At 57.4% G+C, this 21,332-nt stretch overlaps 1 protein-coding gene across 6 annotated transcripts in view; it reads right to left on the reverse strand.

The window, feature by feature from the left end:
* GNB1L (G protein subunit beta 1 like) overlaps positions 1 to 21,332 on the reverse strand; it is a 60,006-nt gene that overhangs the window by 15,221 nt on the left and 23,453 nt on the right. For 5 of the 6 annotated variants that reach the window (XM_057305839.1, XM_026486320.4, XM_048221578.2 and 2 more), the window contains 5 exons: positions 16,391 to 16,536; positions 15,774 to 15,899; positions 10,835 to 10,997; positions 5,984 to 6,082; positions 470 to 685 (listed from right to left, as the gene is read on the reverse strand). In XM_057305839.1, the coding sequence (XP_057161822.1) occupies positions 470 to 685; positions 5,984 to 6,082; positions 10,835 to 10,997; positions 15,774 to 15,899; positions 16,391 to 16,536 (750 nt within the window). The remainder of the gene's footprint in view (positions 1 to 469; positions 686 to 5,983; positions 6,083 to 10,834; positions 10,998 to 15,773; positions 15,900 to 16,390; positions 16,537 to 21,332) is intronic. The other variant, XM_057305841.1, reaches the window with a different exon arrangement.

Genomic DNA, 21,332 nt, shown 5'->3' on the forward strand with positions numbered 1-21,332 from the left:
CCCCGCTCCACCCCAAGGCCTCACACCCCTTCCCGTTGTGGCGGGCAGAGAGGAACCGCTTCCCTGGGGTTGGCTTGCAGACTGCCCTGGGGGCGTGACTCCGTGGATTTCTCCACACTGGGTTGGTTTTCGTTGATTAATCAGTTCCTTACTGACCAAATTCCTCTGAGTTTTTGCAAATGGACTTGCCTATTCCTGGACTCTACATGCCTTTTCTCTAGATGGACAAGACGTGACTGCTGTTAACCCGAGGTCTGAGAGAAACCCAAACCATGTGAACGGTTCACAAACGCCCACGCCCCCTTCTTCCTGCACCGGCCCCGCGGACAGGCTGGCCTGCACCCCGCCTCGCAGTGATTAATTAGCCAGGGATCTGCAACAACTCCTCTTCATGCCTAAATATTGTTTCAGCCTATCAGACTGTTAGTGCAAAGCAGGATAAATGACACCTCGGGTCTGGCGCACTGACCTGCAGGGCCTGCTGCTCATCCAGGCTCCAGACAGCCAGCGCCTTCTCCGCGGAGCCCGAGACGCCCCTGGCCTTCTGGGAGTCAAAGTCAAAGCCCATGACGGGCTCCGTGTGGCAGGCGACGCGGCTGCACACCTTCCGCTCAGAGACGTCCCACAGGGCCACCGATCCGTCCTCATAGCCAGCCAGGAGGAGTGGGCGGGGACTGGAGTCAGCCTGCGGGGACAGCACAGCAGTCAGCTCCCAAAGGCTCCTGGTACGTTTTGGGGGAGAAGGGGCTCCAGAGAGGGGTGGCCCAGCCAGGGAGCTATTCCCTGGGTTCTCCACACTGCGGTAACAGTTCAGAGGCTCTGTGTGCCCCCTTGATAGCAGACGCCAGTGGCACCAGGCTGGCACGGGCCGGTGTTGGGGTGCTCCGAGGCCTGAGACTGGAGGGCACAGAGCCCGAGGTCGCCCAGCGCAGTCCCCACCTCACACTGCCATGCTCGCCAGCCTGGCCGGGTGCTGCTGCTGCTTCCTGCCTCCTTTCTGCAGGCTGAGACTTGTGGCCACCCCTTCGTGAGGCCGGTCACCTGTCTAGAACTGCCAGCCAAAGGAAATCGCGAGCTCCATCTCAATGAAAAATGAACTTTCTGTGCTTTGTCAACGTCGCCGCGGAAGCCCCCCACCCCCCCAGGCCTGGTGAGTCGCCAGGGCGCTGACTGGTGTGAGCCGAGCTCTGCCGGCCCTGAGCTATTGTGATGAATGAGGACGCGGGTCAGAGGGCTCCGCACCCGGGACAGACGCCTCGTTTATCTAGCCTCGGCAACCACTCCAGGGGAGCGCCACGGGATTCCGCGTCACCCTGGCACTAAGAGCGGCAGCCCCGTGCTCGGTGCCGGATCTCCAAGACAGGGACCCAGGTTGCTTCTGGGGCAAAGCACACGCCAGCCCATGCCTTTTGCTCTTCACTTGTCTCTGCATTTCCTGCTAAGCTGCTTGGGGTTGGCGTCACTCAAGTGTCAGAAATAACTGAGCACATCCCCTACCCAGTGAATTTTCCAAGAGCCAGGAGCTCAGCTCAGCCTCGGGGGAACCCTGGGCCTGGCCCCCAGCCTCTGGATGGTCAATGGTAAGCATGGGGTCCTGGCGGCAGTGGCAGGGGTGGGAGGGAGCTGGTTAGTGTGGCTGCCTCCTGGGTCACCTGCAACTCCCAGAACAGTCCCCTGCTGGCGGCGAGCCTGGCACCAAGCAGAGGGCCTGGGCCTCACTGGTTGTGGGCTGACAGGGGCTGCCAGCACCATGGAAGCCCTCCTTGCCCACCTGCTGGAGCTCCTGTTATGAGCTGTGTGGGTGCTTCCATCTGCCCAGAGGGGCTCCAGGCCCAGAGGCTGTACCAATCACACAGAGTGCCTCTCCACAACATTCCAGAGCGCCCAGAAAGAACCTTTGCTCAGCGAAGCAAGGTGACTGGGTTTAGCCAGAAGGCACCAGGTCATGTGTCTAATGAGTGGATACTCTATCCTCCACACACGGAAGCAGGGCTCTCTCTCTGTGCATCAGAAGGGGAAACTGAGGCTTTAGGGCATGGCACATGTCACCGGGGCCCTGGTTAGTGAAGGGAGCCAAGGGGAGCCTGATGCAGACCAGCTCTTTGCTCATCTTCTGGCGGGCCAGAAGATGGGGAGGACACAGCCCTCAAGACCTGCCCACAGCACAGGAATCCCCCCAGGCTGGAGCTAGCCTGGAGGACGCCTCCTGCACATCCCCGGAAGTGGCCCCTACACTTTTTCTGAGGATAATACATGTTCATACAAAGAAAGGCTCTGTAGCTTCACTTAGCCTGTGGCAGCCTGTGCCCCTCCCTGGGGCCTCTTGCAGGCTGACTGCCCCCCAGCGGGCCCGACAGGGCAAGCAGTCAGGATATGGGCCCTGTGACCATGAACCCTATGTGTGCACAGTGCCCGGTGATGCCTGTCACGGGGGGGCCAAGGCTGGGAGCAGCTGAGCGTGGTCACTGCCTCCGTCTGGCCTCCTGTTCGAAGCCATGAGTGTTGGTACACTTTCTCCGTAGCTTTGTAACAGGGAAGAGCCCCATTTTGGTATCTTTCGAGTCACCTGATTGGAAACTATTTGTGCGGTATAAAATTATTTATACGGCTTTTCTCCAGACATGTACAGACTGCTTTAAGAAGTGGTCAGGTCCTCTGCTCAGGTACCTCCTTTCCGGCAGCTGTGCCTCTCCAGAAAGGGCCTCCCCGCATGAGCAGCCCTATCTGGACCCCGGGAGGGTGAGAGCTGGGTGAGAACAGCCCAATGCTGTCTGTCCGGCTGACCAGGAACTCATGCCAACCCCCTAGGCCAGACTTGCTGGGCCCCACCCTAGGGGTCAGCTCTGAGGAACTCGCCTGGGGCCCACTTGAGTCTGTTCCCTTCAGGGTAGTAATCTGTCTTGTCGCCTGCTTCCCATCCACCTTGCCTCTGCCCAGCCTCCCCTGCAACTCCCCCCCCCCGCCCCCGCTGCCCCCAGGGCCCTGCTCCTCTCCAATCCCCTGGGCACATTCCTCCCTCATCTGGGCCTCCTCCCAGTGCCAACACATTGGTTTTGGTCCGTCTCTGTAAGCCCAAGTCTGCATCATGCCTGGGGCTCTGGGCTCTGAGCATCTCGGCTAGTTCAGAGGCCGCGTGCTACTCACCCACCTATCAAAGTGCCCCACGGTGGCCAGATCAGGAGCCAGACTGACCTGCAGGGGCTCACCTGTTGCCAAGGGCGACCAAGGGCTAAGCTCCAGCCCTGATGGCTGCGGCTCCCCACCTGTGCTGCAGGGCCCCTGTGGCCCCAGTGACCAGCAGCACAGGCAGAACAGCGGTCTCATGGCCTCAGGCCTTTGGTGACAGGCTGATCTCCATGGGGTGAGGACCTGAAGTTGCCACAAGGACTTGCTTTGTGTCTTCTCCTATCTCTGGGCACGCTGACTGGGAGGGACCCCAGCAGGCAGGCCCCGCCTACAGCACCTCCTGGGACCTGTCCTGTGGGGAGCTCCCAGCTCACTAGACGGGGACCCTAGGCCCAGGGTCTGGAAGCCTGTTCTCACTGCTGTGATCGATACCCCTGCCCTTTTATATGATAATCACCCTAACAAGGCAAGTCAGCCACTTTGAAGAGCAAAAAAGAATATGGGCTGCTTGGGGGCTCAGTCAGGCCTTCAGCTCAGGTCTTCATCCTAGAGTCCTGGGTGGATCCCCTTGGTGCGGTCGGTGCTCAGCGGGGAGTCTACTTTCTCCTCTCCCTGTGCCCCTCCCTACCACTTGCATGTGCAAGCTCTATGTTTTTTTTAAATCTAAAAAAAAAAAAAAAAAAAATACGGGGCGCCTGGGTGGCTCAGTAGGTTAAGCGTCTGCCTTCAGCTCAGGTCATGATCCCAGGGTCCTGGGACTGAGCCCCAAGTCTGGCTCCCTGCTCAGCAGGGAGCCTGCTTCTCCCTCCACCTCTGCCCCTCCCCCGTTCATGTTCTCTTCCTCTCACTCTCTCTCTCAAATAAATAAAAACTTTAAAAAAGGGGTGCCTGGGTGGCGCAGTCGTTAAGCGTCTGCCTTCGGCTCAGGGCATGATCCCAGCGGTCTGGGATCGAGCCCCACATCAGGCTTCTCTGCTGGGAGCCTGCTTCTTCCTCTCCCACTCCCCCTGCTGTGTTCCCTCTGTCGCTGGCTGTCTCTCTGTCACATAAATAAATAAAATCTTAAAAAAAAAAACTTAAAAAAAAAAAGATGAGAAAAGAAGACTACGTCTGAATGTTTCAGTGGGAAATGCCATGTCAGGCCCCTCTGCCACACTCAAATGAACAAACTACAACCCGGACCTTCAGGTTTGAAGAGAAAAAAAGGACATTTCAAATTAATGTCAACTCTTTTTTAACAGAATGCTTTCCGTTGGATCTGTATCAACTAACAAAAACTCGATTTGTCCTTCTGTCAACTATATTAATTACCTTAACAAGTTTGTACATCCCGTTTCTACACATTTTTCTGCTGGAATTTTTACATGATTACGCAATGACAGTGTTTCCAGGGAGCAGAGTACGAGCGGATGCAGCCACAGTGCCCTGCCCGGGAGTGTGAGCACGGCGCCACGGCCCCAGGCGTCACGGCCTTGGGGTGTTCCCCGCCACACACCTGCGGGTGCCAGGAGCACTGTCACTCAGGTGGGGCTCTTGGAGCCTCCGCCAACTCAGCCCGCCGTGGACTTCTCTCTGAGAGGTGCTGTAGCAGCAGGACACCACGGGAGCAGCTTATCAGATTTCCAATTGGAAACAAACTCCCATTGGAATGTTCTCGGTTAAGAAATTGTACAGGGAGAAACCAATGGCAAGAAGGCGCAGGTCCGTGGAGGGACAAGAAGCATGGGGCAAGGTCTCTGGGGCTGCCTGGCCCTGTGGGCCCTGTTGGCCCCACAGACATACATCTCTAAAGTGCCCAAGCCCACCTTGTGAATAGTTCGAACAAGCAGAGCGGCATGAGGCAGGAATCACCTCCTCCTGATCTCAGGCAGGCTCAGGGTAGCTCCCAGAAGGTGCTGGTGAACTGAACAGAGCTGGAAAAACGGCCTATAAGCAGTGCTCCCCAAGGCAGGCACTGGTCAATGACCTATCCACCACAGTCTCTGCCAGGGCAAAGATGCTGCTGGGATTCTTTCCAAGTGAACACACCAGACCACTTGCTTTGTTGCCCCAAACACTAGCAGCCCTGAGAAACAGAAACCTACACTTTGAGCCGGTGCTGTCCCCTGTGGCTGGGGGGAGGCTATGTCTTGAGGAGGGATGGGGCCACTAGTAGAGGCAAGTGGGTGGGCCCGGGAGGATCCCTCCCAAGGCCTCACACTTGGCCTTGGAGCCGAAACCCATCCTGCCAGGACTCAGGCATGTGACCCACTCCCTGGTCCCAGGCTTCAGCTGCCAGCCCCAGGAGATGGCTTCTGACCCTCTCCAATCAGAAAGAATAGACAAGAAAGAAGGAAATGACTATGAATCAGAAATGCCAAGTGTGGCTGCAGGGAAAGTCAGCGAGTTAAGCCCACTCCTGCCTCTGAGGCAAAGAAGTAACAAAAAGTAATCCCAAGCAAAGCAGGGGCTGGGCAGGCTTGCAGGGTTAGTCAGCATTCCCCTCCTAGCCCTGCGCAGGGCCGCAGGCCGCAGGGCCGCACGCTGGTGTGCAGAGAGGAGTGGAGTACACGGCCCTCTGCCGGAGGGGGCTTTTCCGCTGACCCAGCTGTCCCTCCTCACTGCACAGGCCGGGCGGCGCCCTGAGGAGGACAGCATAAGCCAGGCCTGCCCCGGGCAGCTTGTAGGACAGGCAGCAGCGGCAGGAGGGCAGCAGGAGCCGGACGAGACACTGAGGCTGCGGAAGGCCATGTGCACACACACTCCCAGGGGGCTAACTGTCCTTTCGTTTTCCGATAAACCAAATCCTGAATGGGGTATGATTCACGGCCCGGAAGGCGTGGCTGGCAGGGCGTGGTTGGCGTGCGCTGGGCCTTACCTGCCACAGCTCCAGGCACATGGGCATGCCTGGCTTGGCATCTGCCTCCGGCTTCAGGGTGCACACTGACGTCTTGGATGGCATCTCCAGAATCTGAACCTGACAGTAAGAAAACAAGTTGATTTGGGCCGACGCCAAGTCGAGCCTGTGCTATACAAACAAGAGACTTTTAAGGCGATTAGCCAAGGCTGCTGCGAGTTTCTGTCTGCTCCCCGGAGGAACCTGGGAGCTGAGCCTCCTAATTAGGCCGCACAGGCTCGTGGGCTCAGGCGCTGCTGGGCGTTGTGAAACTCAGACGTCATTTCTGAGTGACCCGCATGTCCCTCTAACCAGCATCACCGCCTGGCAGATGCCTCCAGCCTCTGCCAATTTTATCTCTTCACCGAGCAGGAGGCTCGCTTGGCACTGACTTCAGTTTGCCCATCCTCCTGACCTCTGCCTCCTTCTCTTTCCGGATGTGGGCTTTCACGTGAACAACTCTGAGCTATCTCAGGTGCATCAAATGGTTTACAGGACTGCACGGGGAGGGGGGCGACTGGGGGGCTCAGTCGGTTAAGAATCTGCCTTTGGCTCATGTCATGATCCCAGGGTCCTGGGATTGAGCCCCGCATAGGGCTCCCTGCTCAGCAGAGAGCCTGCTTCTCCCTCTTCTTCTGCTTGCCACGCCCCCTGCTTGTGCTCTCTCTCTCTGTGTCAAATTAATAAATAAATAATCTTAAAAAAAAAAAAGTGCACAGGGAACCCCTGGGGACCACCAGCAAGCCTAGGAAATGAACATGGCGTGCACCAAGGGAAACTGTTTGGGGCCTGGCTGTTCCCAGCACCCTGCACCTCTATACTGGGCATCACAGTGGTGATTTGAGTCACCTGAATGCAGGTGCAGGGCCTCCTGAACCCGGGCTGGAAGATGTGCCTTTCTGGTCCACACAGCCAGGTCCCACTCAGGCCTGTCCACCCGAGCTGGGGCAAGCTCTGCCCCACACCGTCTGCAGGGGACAGCTGCAGCCACAAGGAGCAGGCCTGGGCACTGGAGCACTGCAGACCAGAAACTGCCACCCCCTCCCCATCCCTACCACCTCATCTCCCTCATCCACCAGCAGGGACAAGGGCGCCCCCTCCGGTGGTGCTTGGAGGTAGAGGGGATTCCGTGTGAAGCAGGTCTGGTGCTCCATGATGGGGAGGCTCAGCCAGCCCGTAGCTCTGCTTGATACCGGTGAGAGGGGCTGTACTGAAAATGTCACAACAACGTGTGGCCATTGTGGAAGCCACACATCATCCCCTGCCAACAAGAGGACACCTTCTGGTTTGCAGATGAAGAGTCTGAGGTGCAGGGAGGTTGGGGGCACTGAAGGGACAGCTGGCCTGCTCTCCGACACCCAGTGAACTGGAAGCATGTGGGTCTGAGCTTCTCTCACTAAGCCACATGGGAGAACCAGCCCAAGACCTGAGATTAAGTCCTGAGTGTAAGCCCCAGATCTGCTAGCTGCACGCTGGGTCCGCCTGAGGGCACGCTGCCCGCAGGGGAGAAAGCCGGTGACGCAGCCTGGTCTTCTCAGTTGCAGGCCTGCATGGGGGCGGCCCCCCATGGCTGAGGCTGTGCCCCCCTTCCGGGCAGGGCCCTCACCAGAGGCCCACAGTATCCTAGGGGAGGGGCTCACTGCAGAGTACGTATACGTCCCCACAAACATGCACACACATGTGCACACGCATGCACACAGCCCCCCCACGTCTGCTGGGCCTGTAGGATCAGTGTCCATGCCAGCCACCCACCGCAGCCCTCACTGCCCACAAAGGAGACAGAAAAGACCCTCCGTGATGGGAGCAGTTGTTACTGTCATGAAATAAAAGGCTGCTAGAAGGAGCCCCTGGAACAGCAAAGACGCTCAAGAAGCTCTAAGAGAAATAAAAAGAAATGCAAGAAAAGCCACGTGACCACCAAGACACAGTGGTACCTAAGTATGGCCCAGAAGTAAGGTGAACACCCAGGGGAAGGGGAGGGGGCTTTTTCGGAGCCCCTGTGTCCTTGGCAGTGAGTACCAGCAGCTCAGTTTCAGGCTTATTGTTCGAGAATCAGCTGCAGACACTATGGTAAGCCTGTGAGCCCCGGCCAGGGCACGCTCACCCCAGAGGCCACATGCTCCACAGAAGAAAGACGTGCTCCTCTCAGTTGGGACACTTGGACACCCAGCCCTGTGCAAGTGCAAAGCAGCAAGCCACCAGCGTGAAGGCAGAGGGAGAGGGAGGAGCCAGCTGAGCGTGGAGCCTGCTTAAGATCTTCTCTCCTGGCACTTAAGCGTCTGCCTCTGGCTCGGGTCATGATCCCAGGGTCCTGAGATTGAGCCCTACATCAGGCCCCCTCTCCCTCTGCCTGCTGCTCCCCTTGCTTGTGCTCTCTGTCAAATAAATAAATAAAATATTTTTAAAATTTTTTAAAAAATAGGGGCACCTGGGTGGCTCAGTTCTTTAGGCATCTGCCTTCGGCTCAGGTCATGATCTTGGGGCCCTGGGGTTGAGCCCCACATGGGGCTCCCTGCTCAGTGGGGTGTCTGCTTCTCCCTCTCCCTCTGCTTCTTCCCACAACTCATGCTCTCTTTCTCTCTCTCTCAAATAAATACAATCTTTTTTAAAAATTAAATTAAAAAAAGAAAAAGATTCTCTCTCTCTCTCTCCCTCTCTCCCTGATAAAAAAAATTTTTTTTAAGTATAAATATATAAAAAAAAAAGATGTTGACTGGGCGGTAAGGGGCTGGGGGGAGAAGCCACACTGATTGCTTGCATGTGCTGGTGGAGAGAGGGATGCCAGAAGAAACAGAAGTCACTGGACACACAGTTTGCGCAGGCCCACACCCTGGATGGCATGGGACAAGGGCAGCATCGGTGCAGTAAGGGATGGCCTCTCCCAGTCTGCGGGCTCAGGAAGATCCCTCTGGTGGCAGTGAGGAGGGATGTGAAGGCGACCGGATCGGGTAGGGGTGAGTCACCCTGCAAGTTAGCTCAGGGAGGAGAGGGGGGAAAACCAGGACAACCGTGAAGCCTGAGCAAGACATTGTGAGAGGCAGCATGAGTGGCGGCACCTACAGCCACATCCTGGGTGCAAGGAGCCCAGGGCCCAAGGACCAGGTCAAGCCCAGGGGCCGCTCTGAGTCCGAGGAAGAGCTCTGGGCTCTGGCAACAGCCTGGACGTCGGTGCTCAGAGCCTCCTACAGACACCAGTGTGCTTTCCATCTGGCACTTGACTGCAACCTTTGTTTCCAGAAGGTAAAATGTTTGGTTCGGGCAAGTGTGGCCACCCAGACGGCCGAGCGGAGTGGGAGCATGTCCTCCCCGGGCATTGTCTGGGCACAGGCCAGTGATGCTTTTCCAAGTAGATTCAGTCCAGGCAGATTCCAGGTGGGAACATGGAAAACCACCATGTTCCCAGGATATCTGAGGTCCTGACTAGATGCCGCCTGCACTGGCGAATAGGGAGCCGGCAAGTCCATTAAAAACAACCTCGAGCAGCCCATGTGCGGTGCCAGGGGCCAGGCCCCGGGGCAGGGCCGCGCAGCCGGGATGGCCCAGAGTGGCCGAGAGGTGGAGGACTGCACCTGGCATCCCCGCATCCGTAGGAAGGGCTGGGCTCCGCGGTGTGCAGTGCAGGAGCAAGGCTTGGCGCCGCCTGGCCCTGGCTGTCCAGGAGGAAGCACACCCCTCTCTTTTCACATTAATAAAACTTATAACAGGTTTTTGGCAAATTGGCAAGAAAAGTGTGTGTAGCTCCTAATTGGTGATTTAAACGCAATCATGAACAAATAAATGCCTGTTCCTATCTCATTATTTATGAACTGAATCTGCTTTGAGACAAATGAGTCTTCTTGGGTAGGGGCCAAACCTCGCTGCGTGCACGGGGCCCCGGGTCCTTGCCCAGCGCCGCCTGCTGCACAGCCTCTTGGGGCTGCAGGGAATGCAGGGCGACGTGGGTGTGGGCGGCAGACAGGAGGCCCCCTCTCCCTGCGTGCGTGCGTCCTCAGCCCTCGCTGAGCCCCTGGCCCCCCCACTCTCACCAGGCCTGTCCGATTGTTGCTCCTGGGTTTCTTCGATTTCCCTTCAGCTCTTCAAGCGCTGGCCCCTCCAGCCACACCCTCACCCTCTACCTTGCCCTCCACCCTTGCTTCCCACCATCTGTTCCCATGTCCTGGCCACTGCTTCCCTTGGTGGACTCTGCCTCTTCTGCCTCTGGGGTGTGGACATGCCGTCCAGCCTGACCAGATCCCCATCACCAAACACTGCTGGCCACTCTGGCCTGCACTCCAACTGATAGTCACCTCCGAGGCTCCACCACGCCCCCCAGAGCCCCGTTCTCTGAGGTCCCCTGCTCACCTGCACCCCCTGTACTGCGCTTACTACCCCGGTGCTGGCCTTTACCCCCAGCATTCCAGATCTGACCGAGGCCTCTCATGCCAGAACCCAGTTCAGCTCCCCAAAAGATTGCCGCTGCTGCCCTGGCTCTGATGCCCGACTTCCACAAGGCCTCGGTTTCTCTCCCACCACCCCCTGCTGGCCAGCCCCTCCACACATGCCTGCTCCTAAGTCCTCGGAGGACCTCTCCGGGTAGTCTCTCCCCCGAACTCCTGAAGGTCTCGAGCCTCATGCCGTGCAGTACTGGGTGCTGGGGCCTCCCTTCCTGACGCTCACCACCAGGCACCCCACAGGCGGCCAGACCAAGGCCCCTGGAGTTGCAATCCGGCACTCAGTGGTGGTCCTGTGGCAGGCACAGCATTCCTACAACAGTTCTTAGGATGAGCATGCCCATTTAGGGGAACCAAGCGCAAGCGGCTCGTGGAGCCAGGCACCACGCGGGCTGGCACTCACCTCTTCACTACCTCTCCCCGGCATAGCCAGCATCCAGCGCTCCTGACCCCTGGCTAGGACGGAGCTCCTGCAGAAGCCCAAGCTCTCCAGGGGCACAGAGTCCACGACGGCATTTCTGCCCTCTGCCAGGTCCCATAGGCGCAGCTTCAGGTCCCGACCTTGACTGCCAAACCAAGAGGAGACAGGCTGTGAGCCTCCCAGGTGAGCAGACTGGGTGTCCCACCTGGACAAATGCCAGTGTGCCGAGGTCAGCCGGACGCCGAAGGAAGGGCTTTGCATCCAAGATGCCTGATGCCTGACACATTCATGGGCCATACCAAGCGTACACTGTCAACCAAGTTCCAAGGAGCTTTGCGACACACGCCCCATGACCAGCCTCCCGTGCTCTTCCTGCCACTCCCCACGCGGCCAAAGTGTGAGCTCACCCTCCTCCCTCCCTCTGTGAATTAACCGTGACAGCCCAGCAATCCCACCTTCACGAATTTTCCCGAGTGAATTTAAAACCTATATTCACACAGAAGCCGGTACGCAAATGTTTACAGCAGCTCTGTTCCTAACTGCCCGGACCAAACTGGACGTGACTCTTCAGTAGGAGGCCGGGGAACCAACCATGATGCATCCACACCACAGAATTCCGCTCAGCAACAGACAGGGACAAACTGGGACTCATGCTACAACCGCAGGAGTATTGGGTGCGTTCTGCTAAGTGAGGGAAGCCGGAGCCCAACGGCCACCTACCTCGAGATTCCCCTGGTGGGACATTCCGGCGCGTGGGGGACTGGGGCCACCACCTACAGGGGGCAGCACGGAGGCTCTGCGGGGTGCTCACTGCCCTGGGTGGCCCCGGGGTGGCACTGACGTGATGGTGGACATCGTCAAGCCCACAAGAAAACCCCACAAAGAGCAAACTTTAGTGTGTATATGTAAAGAAAACAATCAGGGTGTCAGGCTCCCAAGATGGACTGCAGACGGTGACAAATGTCTGGCACACTACACCCAAGGGGAGGGCAGATAGGAGCCGAATTCTGGAAAAGTGTGCTCACTCAGTACTGCTAAGTTAAAAGCAAAATACCTTTACAGAGACATCAGACCCCAGCTGGTCCATCTGTATTCTAACCCTCAGATGGCTCAGTCTTGGCACATAGCGACATTGCCCACCTGTCCACTAGGCCCTCACGGCCACTGGCAGGGGACTCCCAAGCCCACCACCTCCTCCATTTACGAGATGCTATCCTACAGGAAGAATGGGCGTTTCCCTCTCCTTCTGTTCCCTCTGCTTCCATCGGTTTGGACTTACGTGTTCCTGTATTACTCAGTGGGCCGTCATCTACACTTCCCATTACTTATTTTTGTGCTCAAACCATCCCAGGTTGGCCAACGGGACTGCCTTCGAGCTGGCTCAGAGTCCTTCTGACACATGTCCATCAGCAAGATATTCCAGACCTAGAATTGTTTCTCCAAGGAATCCTTCTTCCTTCCAGTGCAGAGAGATATGTGCAAACCAAGATCAGTGTGCTGGTGTGCTCACTGTTGCGAGGTGCTGCTGCTACCAGGCCCTCTCGGCAGAGCCAGCCAACACGCACATACTCACACACACAAGCATACCTCTCTCTCCCCCCCCACACAGCAAACACTCACACACATACACACACAAGCATACCTCAGACACACATTCACACTCACAAACGTACTTCACACACACACCTGACTCATGCAGACATACCTTACACACACACCCCTCATTCACACACAAACCTCACAAACACACACACTCGCACATGCAAACATACACACACACAAGTATTTCTGTACCTGTCTTTGTGTATATATTTTCAAAACCTCACAAGTTCAAGCTGATGCCCCGGGCTTCTTCCTCCCCTTCCTCCTTCTCAGGTTTGTGACTCTGTTCTCTGGGAAAAACCTGCCTCCTATTTTCCTCAAGATATTTACTGCCACGTTCCACTGGCAGACTTGCCTGCACGACGCAGCCAATCTCCCAAGCTTCCAGCCACCTCTGAGACCCCACCCCCATCACCCTGGCTCTCTGCCGCTGGGCACGCTGCTCCAACGCCTCTGCGTGCAAGCCCCCCGCCCCCACGGTCCACTTCCTCAACTGCCCACGTCGCTCAGCTTGGAGGGGACACGAGGGCCGGGAGGACGGGACCGCCGGGCATCCATACAGAAACAAAGAACGCTCACCCACACCGACCGTCAATCCCAGATGCAGTGTGGGCTAAAAAGGAACAAGAGTGAGGGCCCTGGGAGATCAGGGAGGTTTTCACGACCTGTTGCTGGGACTCCTTCACATGACACAGAAGCACCAGCCATAAGGGAAAGATGGCAGATCTGACCCCATTTAAATGGCTACCTTCTGCTCACTAACACACCATTAAGTGAGTGAGAACTATAAGCCACTTTTTGGGAGAAGAGCCTGGTGATGTAAAAATATCAACCATACCTAGAATATAAAAAGAACCCCTGTAACTCAATGAGAAAAAGGTAGGCAATCTGATAGAGAAACGTGTATTGCAGGGAGACTATCCCAGTGGCTGACAAACACAGAGAGGGCTGGCTCATTAAGTGGTCAGGAAAATGCAAATTAGGCCGCACCCAGAAGCTCCCAGGCCCCAGACAGCAGTGCGGGGGTGGGGGCACTCCACTGACGACAGCATGGCACCCTCTGAGCCGCCCAACGTGGGCGCGCCCTGTGGCCCAGATGGCCCACTTCTGGGTCCAGGGTCCAACCTGCAGACGTGTGTGCACTGGGCACCTGGAGACCCAGACAGGGGTCTTCTTAAGCTTCTCGGCCTCAAGCGGATGACGCAGATCTCCACTGATGGTAGAATGAGACATAATCGGGGTATACATACACATTCAGCAGAACACTGCACAGAGAAACCCCCCACGATGCCCTGTAGCCGCATGCACCGTCGCGGAGCTCACAAAGTGCAGCTGAGCGGAAGAAGTCACATACAAAGGAAGCTGTTCTGCACGGCCCCATTTTTTTAAGTAAGAAAAAAACCAGACCTAACAAGTCTATGCTTTTTGGAGATGCACATTCAGAAGGGTAAGGCAAGAGCGAGGTGCCGGGGCTGCCCCCTGAGGACGAGAACGGAGCAGACGTCAGCGTTCTGCCTCCTGACTGGAGTGGTTACCCAGGTGTCCACTCTGTAAAACTGTTCTAGGCACTCTTCTGTAAGGGTGCTACAGCCCACAATGAAAAAGGGAGGGAGCAAACCCACCCAGGTGGCTGTCACCGGGCACAGCTGTGCCCTCGGGCATGAGGGCGGCGCCTAACGCTCAGCCTGGCCCCCAGCTTTCTGCCCTCCGGCCTCAACCTAGACATGAAAGCGTACCTTCCCTGCCCAAGGGCCCCTCTGGAGAGACTTGGCTTCCAAACACAGCTGGGCGCACGGCCTCTAGTGCAACGTAAACGCACCTGGGCATTCCAAGTACCTGCACGGTCTGCGCAGCGGACCTCCTGACCCGGGAGCAGGGCCACCGCAGCGCCACCCAGCTCGGAAAGGGAAGGCCCATCAAACACTCACTCACAGGTTGCCCTTGCCGCTTGCCTCCCCACAAAACATCAGGCTCGCTCTCTGAGCAGAGCCCAGGGCTGGGAGTTCCCTGGGAACAGCCCAAGGCACCTGGGCCCTGGAGGAGTGGGAGGCGCCAAAGGGCCTGCGGTCTCGGCCGAAAACTCAGGAGGAATGTTTACAAACAGCAGCCCCCAGTGCAAGTGGTTTAGTGATACTGGGATGCAACATCTATTCTAAGCATCAGGGAAAGTCCACAACCACATGGAGGGCCTTCCACACCAATTGGGGGAGAAGGGAGCCAGCTTGGGGCTCTGCAAGCACAGGCGTCCAGGGCCTCCGTCCTCCTGGATACCGCTGGTCCTTTGATCACCTGCAAGCCACCTTCCAAGTGGTGGGAGCGGCATGTCTGGCACAAAAGTGCTTTGAAGAAGGGTGGGTCCCTGACAGGCCTCGTGCTTTGGGGACTGGGAACCATGATGCCTAGATGTCCAGGCTCCGAGTCCACAGCAGGAAGACAGACCTGCCCTGGAGGGCATTCAGGAATGTTTCACTTAAACTTGGTAGACATAAACTCATTCTCTCACCCACCTGCCCCTTCCTGCTGCCCCCTGGCCCACCTCTTGCCTGGAGTGCCCAGCCTGGTGCCTCTACAAGGCCATGGTGGCAGTGCCAGAACATAGTCCCCCTGGGGTCTGCTGCCCGGCCTCCAGCCACTCACAGCTGGGCCCACTGTGGCTTTGGCACGTGCAGTTTCCTCTGTCAGGAGTGCCAGACTCCCACGCCGCACCAGTCAGCCCAAATGCCATGGGCCTGGGAGCCGGTGTGGCACTCCCAGCGCCCCGGGGAGCGGCTGCACTCGGGGTCTGGAGCACAAGCCCAATCAGTGGGTGGGCTTTAGGCGCAGGCTCTGCACCACCCTGGTGACCAGTCCTTGCCACCTCATGGGAAGGGGACCAGCCGTCAGAGCAGGTGTCGCGACACCAGAGCCCTGGGGTCCACAGGAGGGAAGCTGAGGCTCCTCTAAGGAGAAGCCTTGAGCTCAGCCACGGACCCCTCGCTCCTGCCACTGGAGAGCCCTGGCAGGCCAGGGAGGGCTCTGCTTAGGCCACAGGTGGGGTGGGGCTGCAGACAGAGCTGTTTCGTGCGTTCATCAGGCTCTTCTCAGTGGGCACGTGCCTGGACAGAGCCCTGGTCACAGAGGCTACAGTGGCAGGCACCCAGTGTATGCGGACACTGCCTCCGGAGAGGCCAAGGGCAGAGACCACATGGCTCTGCCATGGGAAGGGGCTGCCCCGGCAGCTGGCGGAGACCCCGAGAGCCTCCAGTGGCAAGCTCTTGGCCCCTGCTGAAGGCTATAACTTGACTCCTTTGGGACTGTACTTGCTGCCACCAACACCCACCTGAGGAGCTGGTGCCCCTGGGGCAGTGTCTGCAGCCAGGTCACACACTGGCCCCCGTGGCCGTCCAGCGTAGCAACCGCCCTCCGCGTCTGCAGGCTCCAGATGTGCACCAGCCCACTCAGGGACCTGTTCTGACAAGCGCAAGCACAGCTCAGGAAGAGGCATCAGGGGAGGGCATTCCCAGCATGCTCTGCGGGGCTGGCCTGGAAACCACACAGCTGGTGGACCAGGCATTTCAGTCGGGAGATCTAGTTTAGGTGACGGCTGTACATGCGAACTACGGGTAAAAGTGGTACGGTGCTCCTTGTCCAGGGACGGCGGGCCAAGGGCCCTCGGGAGCCTCTGAGGGCGCCTCACGCAGAGGGAGAGGGGGCTGCCGCTGACACTGTAAACTGGACAGTGTCTATCACAGAGAGGGCGTGCTCCCTGCCTCCTCTGAGGGGGCCAGGCCCACGGGCCAGCTTGTCAAGTGGGTTCTGAAAGTGCGCCCGAGTAATGGGAGGCCTGAGCCCGTCACTAGGATCCCCAAATGAGCCCCGGACTCATTGCTAGCCCACCGCCCCCTAAATTCACCCTGGGCTAACCCCTGCGGTTGGGCTGGGGCCGCAGCTACTCACCCTGAGAGGAGGAGTGGGCGCTCCTGTCCTCGGGCTCCTCCGAAGAAATGCAGCGCATGCACCGCCGACTGGGTACCTCGGAGGACAAACTGGGGGTCTGGCGGTGGGAGTGGGGAGGCTGCCATAGTGGGCAGGGGTGCCGTCATCTGGGGACCAAGGAAGGGTGTAAGTGACCCACCTGTCGCCTTCAGGAAGGCAGTAGGAGCCTCCCTGGATGCTGCCCACCCCCTCCCGCCTGTCTTCCACCCTGCCTATTGGCCTCTACCCCCACATGGCATCACCGTGGCCCCAGCCTGCACCACCTCTGGGAGGGCACGGGGGCGCCCACACCCTTCTGAGGTCACTCTCACCCTCAGTGCCCTGCGTAGAGCCCACCACTGGCCTCCAGGGCTCGCTGTCCACCCACCGTCTGTTTCCTCTGACTCTCTGAATCCCACTGGCCACTGCAGCAGGAGGAGTGACTCTTCCTCACTCGGGCTGGCTTCTTCTCACCTGGGCTGTCCACACGCCCTGGGGTGTCTGTCCTGCCTCTGGACCTGGCTGAGTACTGCAAATTCAGTCTCCCTCCTCCCTCATGAGGCCCATCTCCTCTCCTCCCTGCAGTGGAGCAAGGACATGCCAGGACGTGCTGTCTACTCTGGCCCTGTAGCAAGCCCAGGGAACAGGGGCCACCCTGGCCTGCTCCCCCCAGACCAGAGCCCTGGCCACCGGCACCAGGCACATAGCAGCTGCTCAGCAAGTGCGTACTGAAGGGACGAACCAATGGACAGACAAGAGGTGTGTGGGGCCCCTGGGGGGCTGGTGGAGGAGAAGGACCCACAGATGTAGAGGAGGCTCTCTCTCACATGTGCTGCAGACACCCCTGCTGGGTCCTGAGGGCCTTAGAGAAGGCAGCAGCACATTTACTGTTGGAGAAACGGAGGCAGGGAATGGTCTGGTGAGCTTCCCCAGGCTCCTCAGACTCAGGCCTGAAGTCTGCATGCTGCCACCAAGAGGCAGAGTGGCCAGTGCACTGGTGTGTGGGCAAGGGGCAGGGACTGAGTTACCCTGCCGCTCCCCAGGAGGACTGATACCACAGATGAGTGACCCTTCCTCAAATCACTGGTCCTGTGGGGCCCACCCACCTGAAAGGCGAAGCCTCCCAGTGTCCCCACTGAGCCCGTCCTAGCAACGGTGCAGGGGTGGTTACTGGGCCAGAAGTGACCTGCTCCAATGACTCAGGGGCACATCCATCAGCCCGCAGGTCCCAAGCCAGGCTGAGGGTGCAGAGGGAAAGGCCAGGAGCAGACCGCTGGGGAGCTGCAGCAACTTCATCAGGAGGGCCTCTCCTCCTGGGCTCTCAGACACTTCCCCGCCTGCCCATCTCCAGCCTGTACACAGAGCAGGGAAGAGGCTGCCCGGCCGCTGAGGGAGCCACAGCCGCCAGAGGAACTGGGCAGGGCAAAGAACAGGAACAGAGAAGAGAGCATTCCTCCAGGAGGGAGCCTTGGCCAATGCCAAGAGGTCAGAAGGGGGTTCCAGGCCAAGGCTGGAGGCCCACGCAGAAGGGGGCTGAGGCCGAGGACGGGCAAACACGCAGGCGCAGAGGCAAGAGAGGCGTGGGTTTCTCCAGCAGGAGACCAGTCCAGGCACCACTTCAGCCACGCCCTCAACCGGGAAGCCCTGTACCTCCCCTCCTTGAAACCATCCCAGACCCTTCCTTCTTTCTCTCTTCAAAATAGAGCCTGGAATCGCTTCACTAGAGCGAAAGGTTCAAAACACCTGAGAAATGCCACTGTCAAGGCAGCTGGGGCATTGTAAGCCAAGGGGTTCCGAGTCACCTAGACAGCAGGGCAGTGGTGGGGGTGGGGGACAGTGACCCGAGACTCCGGAGACCACCAGAGCCAGGGAAACGCTGCAGAGACCCGGCAGAAGGCCACTGACAGATCCTAATGACCCAGAGCAGACACCGTAGGGCCAGCAAGGGGCAGAGGCTCACCCTTACTGGTGAGAGACCAGTGGTGGCTGCCCTACTGTTTGATCTGCCTCTGTCGAGGGTTCCAAAGAGAAGGAAGGGGTCCCTGGGATGGACCTTACAAATGGCCAAGTCCCTGTTTCTTTCTTTCTTTTTTAGGGTTCTCCCTCTAAAAGCCTCTCTCACCTTTAGCTAAAAACCAGCTGACTCTTCCCAAACACAAGGACGGCCTCCTGAGGACAGAGACCTGACCCCACACTGCTCCATAACCCACGACCCCTGCTCTGGGCTGGGACAGGCGAGCTGCCAGGAGACACTGCTCAGCCAGGGCTATGAACCCTGCAAGGCTGCCCTCAGGCAGGCAGGCTTGGGACAAAATTCAGAGGAGCAGCTATTGGGCCCTCAGAAGCTACTGGCTGTCTGTGCTATGTCTGCTCCGTCAGAACAGCTGGTCAGCTCCAGGGCCCGAGATCTGGAGAAACCCAAGAATGGAGAACCCCACTAAAGCACCTCGACCCATCGGAAAAGCCCCGGTCCCCAGGGCTGGGGGGTGGGGGGCATCCCATCCTCACGGTCAGGGCCTCGATGTCCTACAGGCCACTTCCGCACAGGCTCCCATGGTGCGGTGCTGACACGCACACACACTGCGTTCATGCACACGCATGTGCACACGGACAGACGGCACACACGCACATGCACACACACGCACGCACATGCATGCACACACTCACACACACGCACAGGAAGCATGGGGGCCTTGGGCAGCGCCAGCTGAAGCACAGCCCACACTTGCCACCTGCCTGCGGCCTGATGGGAGTTTCCAGAACCTCACCAACACAAGGCTCAGTCTGAGGTGATGAAATCAAGTTCTCCTCTATTGTTTCCCCAGAACTGCAGGGAACAAACCCGTCACGTTGTTACAACAACCAAAACGTTCAGGCCAAAATGATGCATCGGCAATTAAGGGCTCCATCATTTCAAGCAATTAAAATAAACGCTTTATTTGAAAACTAATTAATTCTAGCTACATATTTTTCCCATGACAATATCCTATGATTACTTGATTTATGACATCTAATTATTCTTTATTAATCTAATTGAGAATAATCGCGTTATCCTATCTCCCCTGGCAGCGGGCCGCCTGGAGCGGAGGCCGCAGCCCCTTGTGCAACACCACTGCGCGGTACCGGCCGCCCGCCGCTGCCTCGTTTCCCTGTTCTGTCACTCGTCTTTTCCTCCCAGAGGGCAAAGGAACATGAAACTTAATCCACCGAGCACAACTTCGGATATTCTGCCTGCTCTTCGAGATGTCAAAGAGAGACACATTCTTTTCAAAATTAAAAAGAAAGACAATCTGACAAAATTTATGCCACTCTGACAGCCTTTCCAACTGATGCTGCGAACCCCGAAAGCCCCTCAGGCCCTCGGCCCATGGATGGAGGACGACAGTGCCCCCCTGCGTCCCGCCTCAGAGGTAGCAGCCTGGCAGGCCTCAGGGTCATCCCCACAGAGAGGGGCCCAGAGCCTTCCTCCTGACATGAGGAGCGGTGCGCAGGCAGGGTCCCATGCGGAAAGGCACATGGGTGGCTGGGACCAGGCTACACCTGGGACTCACCCTCCCACTAAGCCACACACACTGCAGGCAGGCACAGCAGCCATGGGACCCAAGGATGCCCGTCATCGGGAAGGCAGGCAAACAACCAAAGACTGGCAAACGCAGAGGAGGCAGGGCCAAGGGAGAAGCTGGTACCCAAAGACCACAGCCTGACCCATGAGTCAGCCCTGAGCATCCAGTCACAGAGCCCTTGCGTTTTACTGCACCAGGACCACTGGTCCTTGAAGAAGCTTGGAATCAACAAGGAGCACTGAGAAGGGAGCCAAAGCAGGGAAACCACAACCAGGGTCACCCGAGCACTATTCCTGCCAGCCCAGCCCACCAGGTCCTGCCTCACTGACTGCCTATGTCTGGGAGTACAAGTACACTTGCCGCACGGAATGCTGCAAGTGCCTCAAACAGGCCCCCGCCCAGGCCCTCCATAAGTGGGCCACACAAGAGCACAGAACGGCTTCCAGCAGTCCCACAAGGCACCTAAGAACTCCATAACCAGCACGGACTAGGGAAGCACCACTTTGTAGCAGGATAAATGCCCACAAAACAACTAAAATAAAAACCCCAAATCATCGGTACATCACTAAGCTGTCAAAAAAAAAAAAGTTTAGAACCTTTGGAGGCCAAACACTAAGTAAGTGGAAGTCAAACGCAGTAAGGTCTACGGAGCCCCCCAAATGGCACCTGCCTTGAGGGCATTTGCTACATTAGTGACCTAGAATTCTGGTTTATAGGCAAGGCCTCTGAGTCTATGAAAGACAAAGCTTAGGGCCCTCCCAAAGTGGACAATTTCACTGGAGCATCTCCACAAAGATGAGACCCCACAGGACTAAACGCCCAGTGTTAGACTGAACCAGAAGTAGACCTACACCCAGAGGTGCCAGAATGATGCCAGCCCTTGGGCTTTAGTCCTAATTTACACCTTAGGAGGTCTCCAAAACTTCAGTCTGTAAATGTCTCTCAGAAGGAGCCCCCCTTCATCGCAGGCCTGATGAATTCACCGATAAAGCCCTATGAAATGCAAGTAGTCAAAACTCAGAGAAACAAAAAAGGAAACATGGCACCATGAGAGCCATGAGAAACAACAAAAGGCAGAACTAGACCCCTAGAGCACAAAGCATTCAGGCATATGAAATAAAGGTGTTTAATGCTTTTAAAGAAATAAAAATAGGGAAATAAATCACAAGTGGAGAGCAAGAGATCACAAAAATCACCACTCAGATTTGAAAAAGGACCCAACCAGGTGAAAGGCTGTTGGGAAACAGGGGATTTGCACTGTGCCAAGGTATTACGCTACAGATTATTTACTGATCACAAGAGGAGAATGTTCCTTAACAATGGAGACATCTGGCTGTCACCACTTTCACCATGAGATTGAA

The sequence above is a fragment of the Ursus arctos genome, unplaced genomic scaffold (assembly GCF_023065955.2).
Source record: "Ursus arctos isolate Adak ecotype North America unplaced genomic scaffold, UrsArc2.0 scaffold_34, whole genome shotgun sequence".
Classification (NCBI taxonomy): Eukaryota; Metazoa; Chordata; class Mammalia; order Carnivora; family Ursidae; genus Ursus; species Ursus arctos.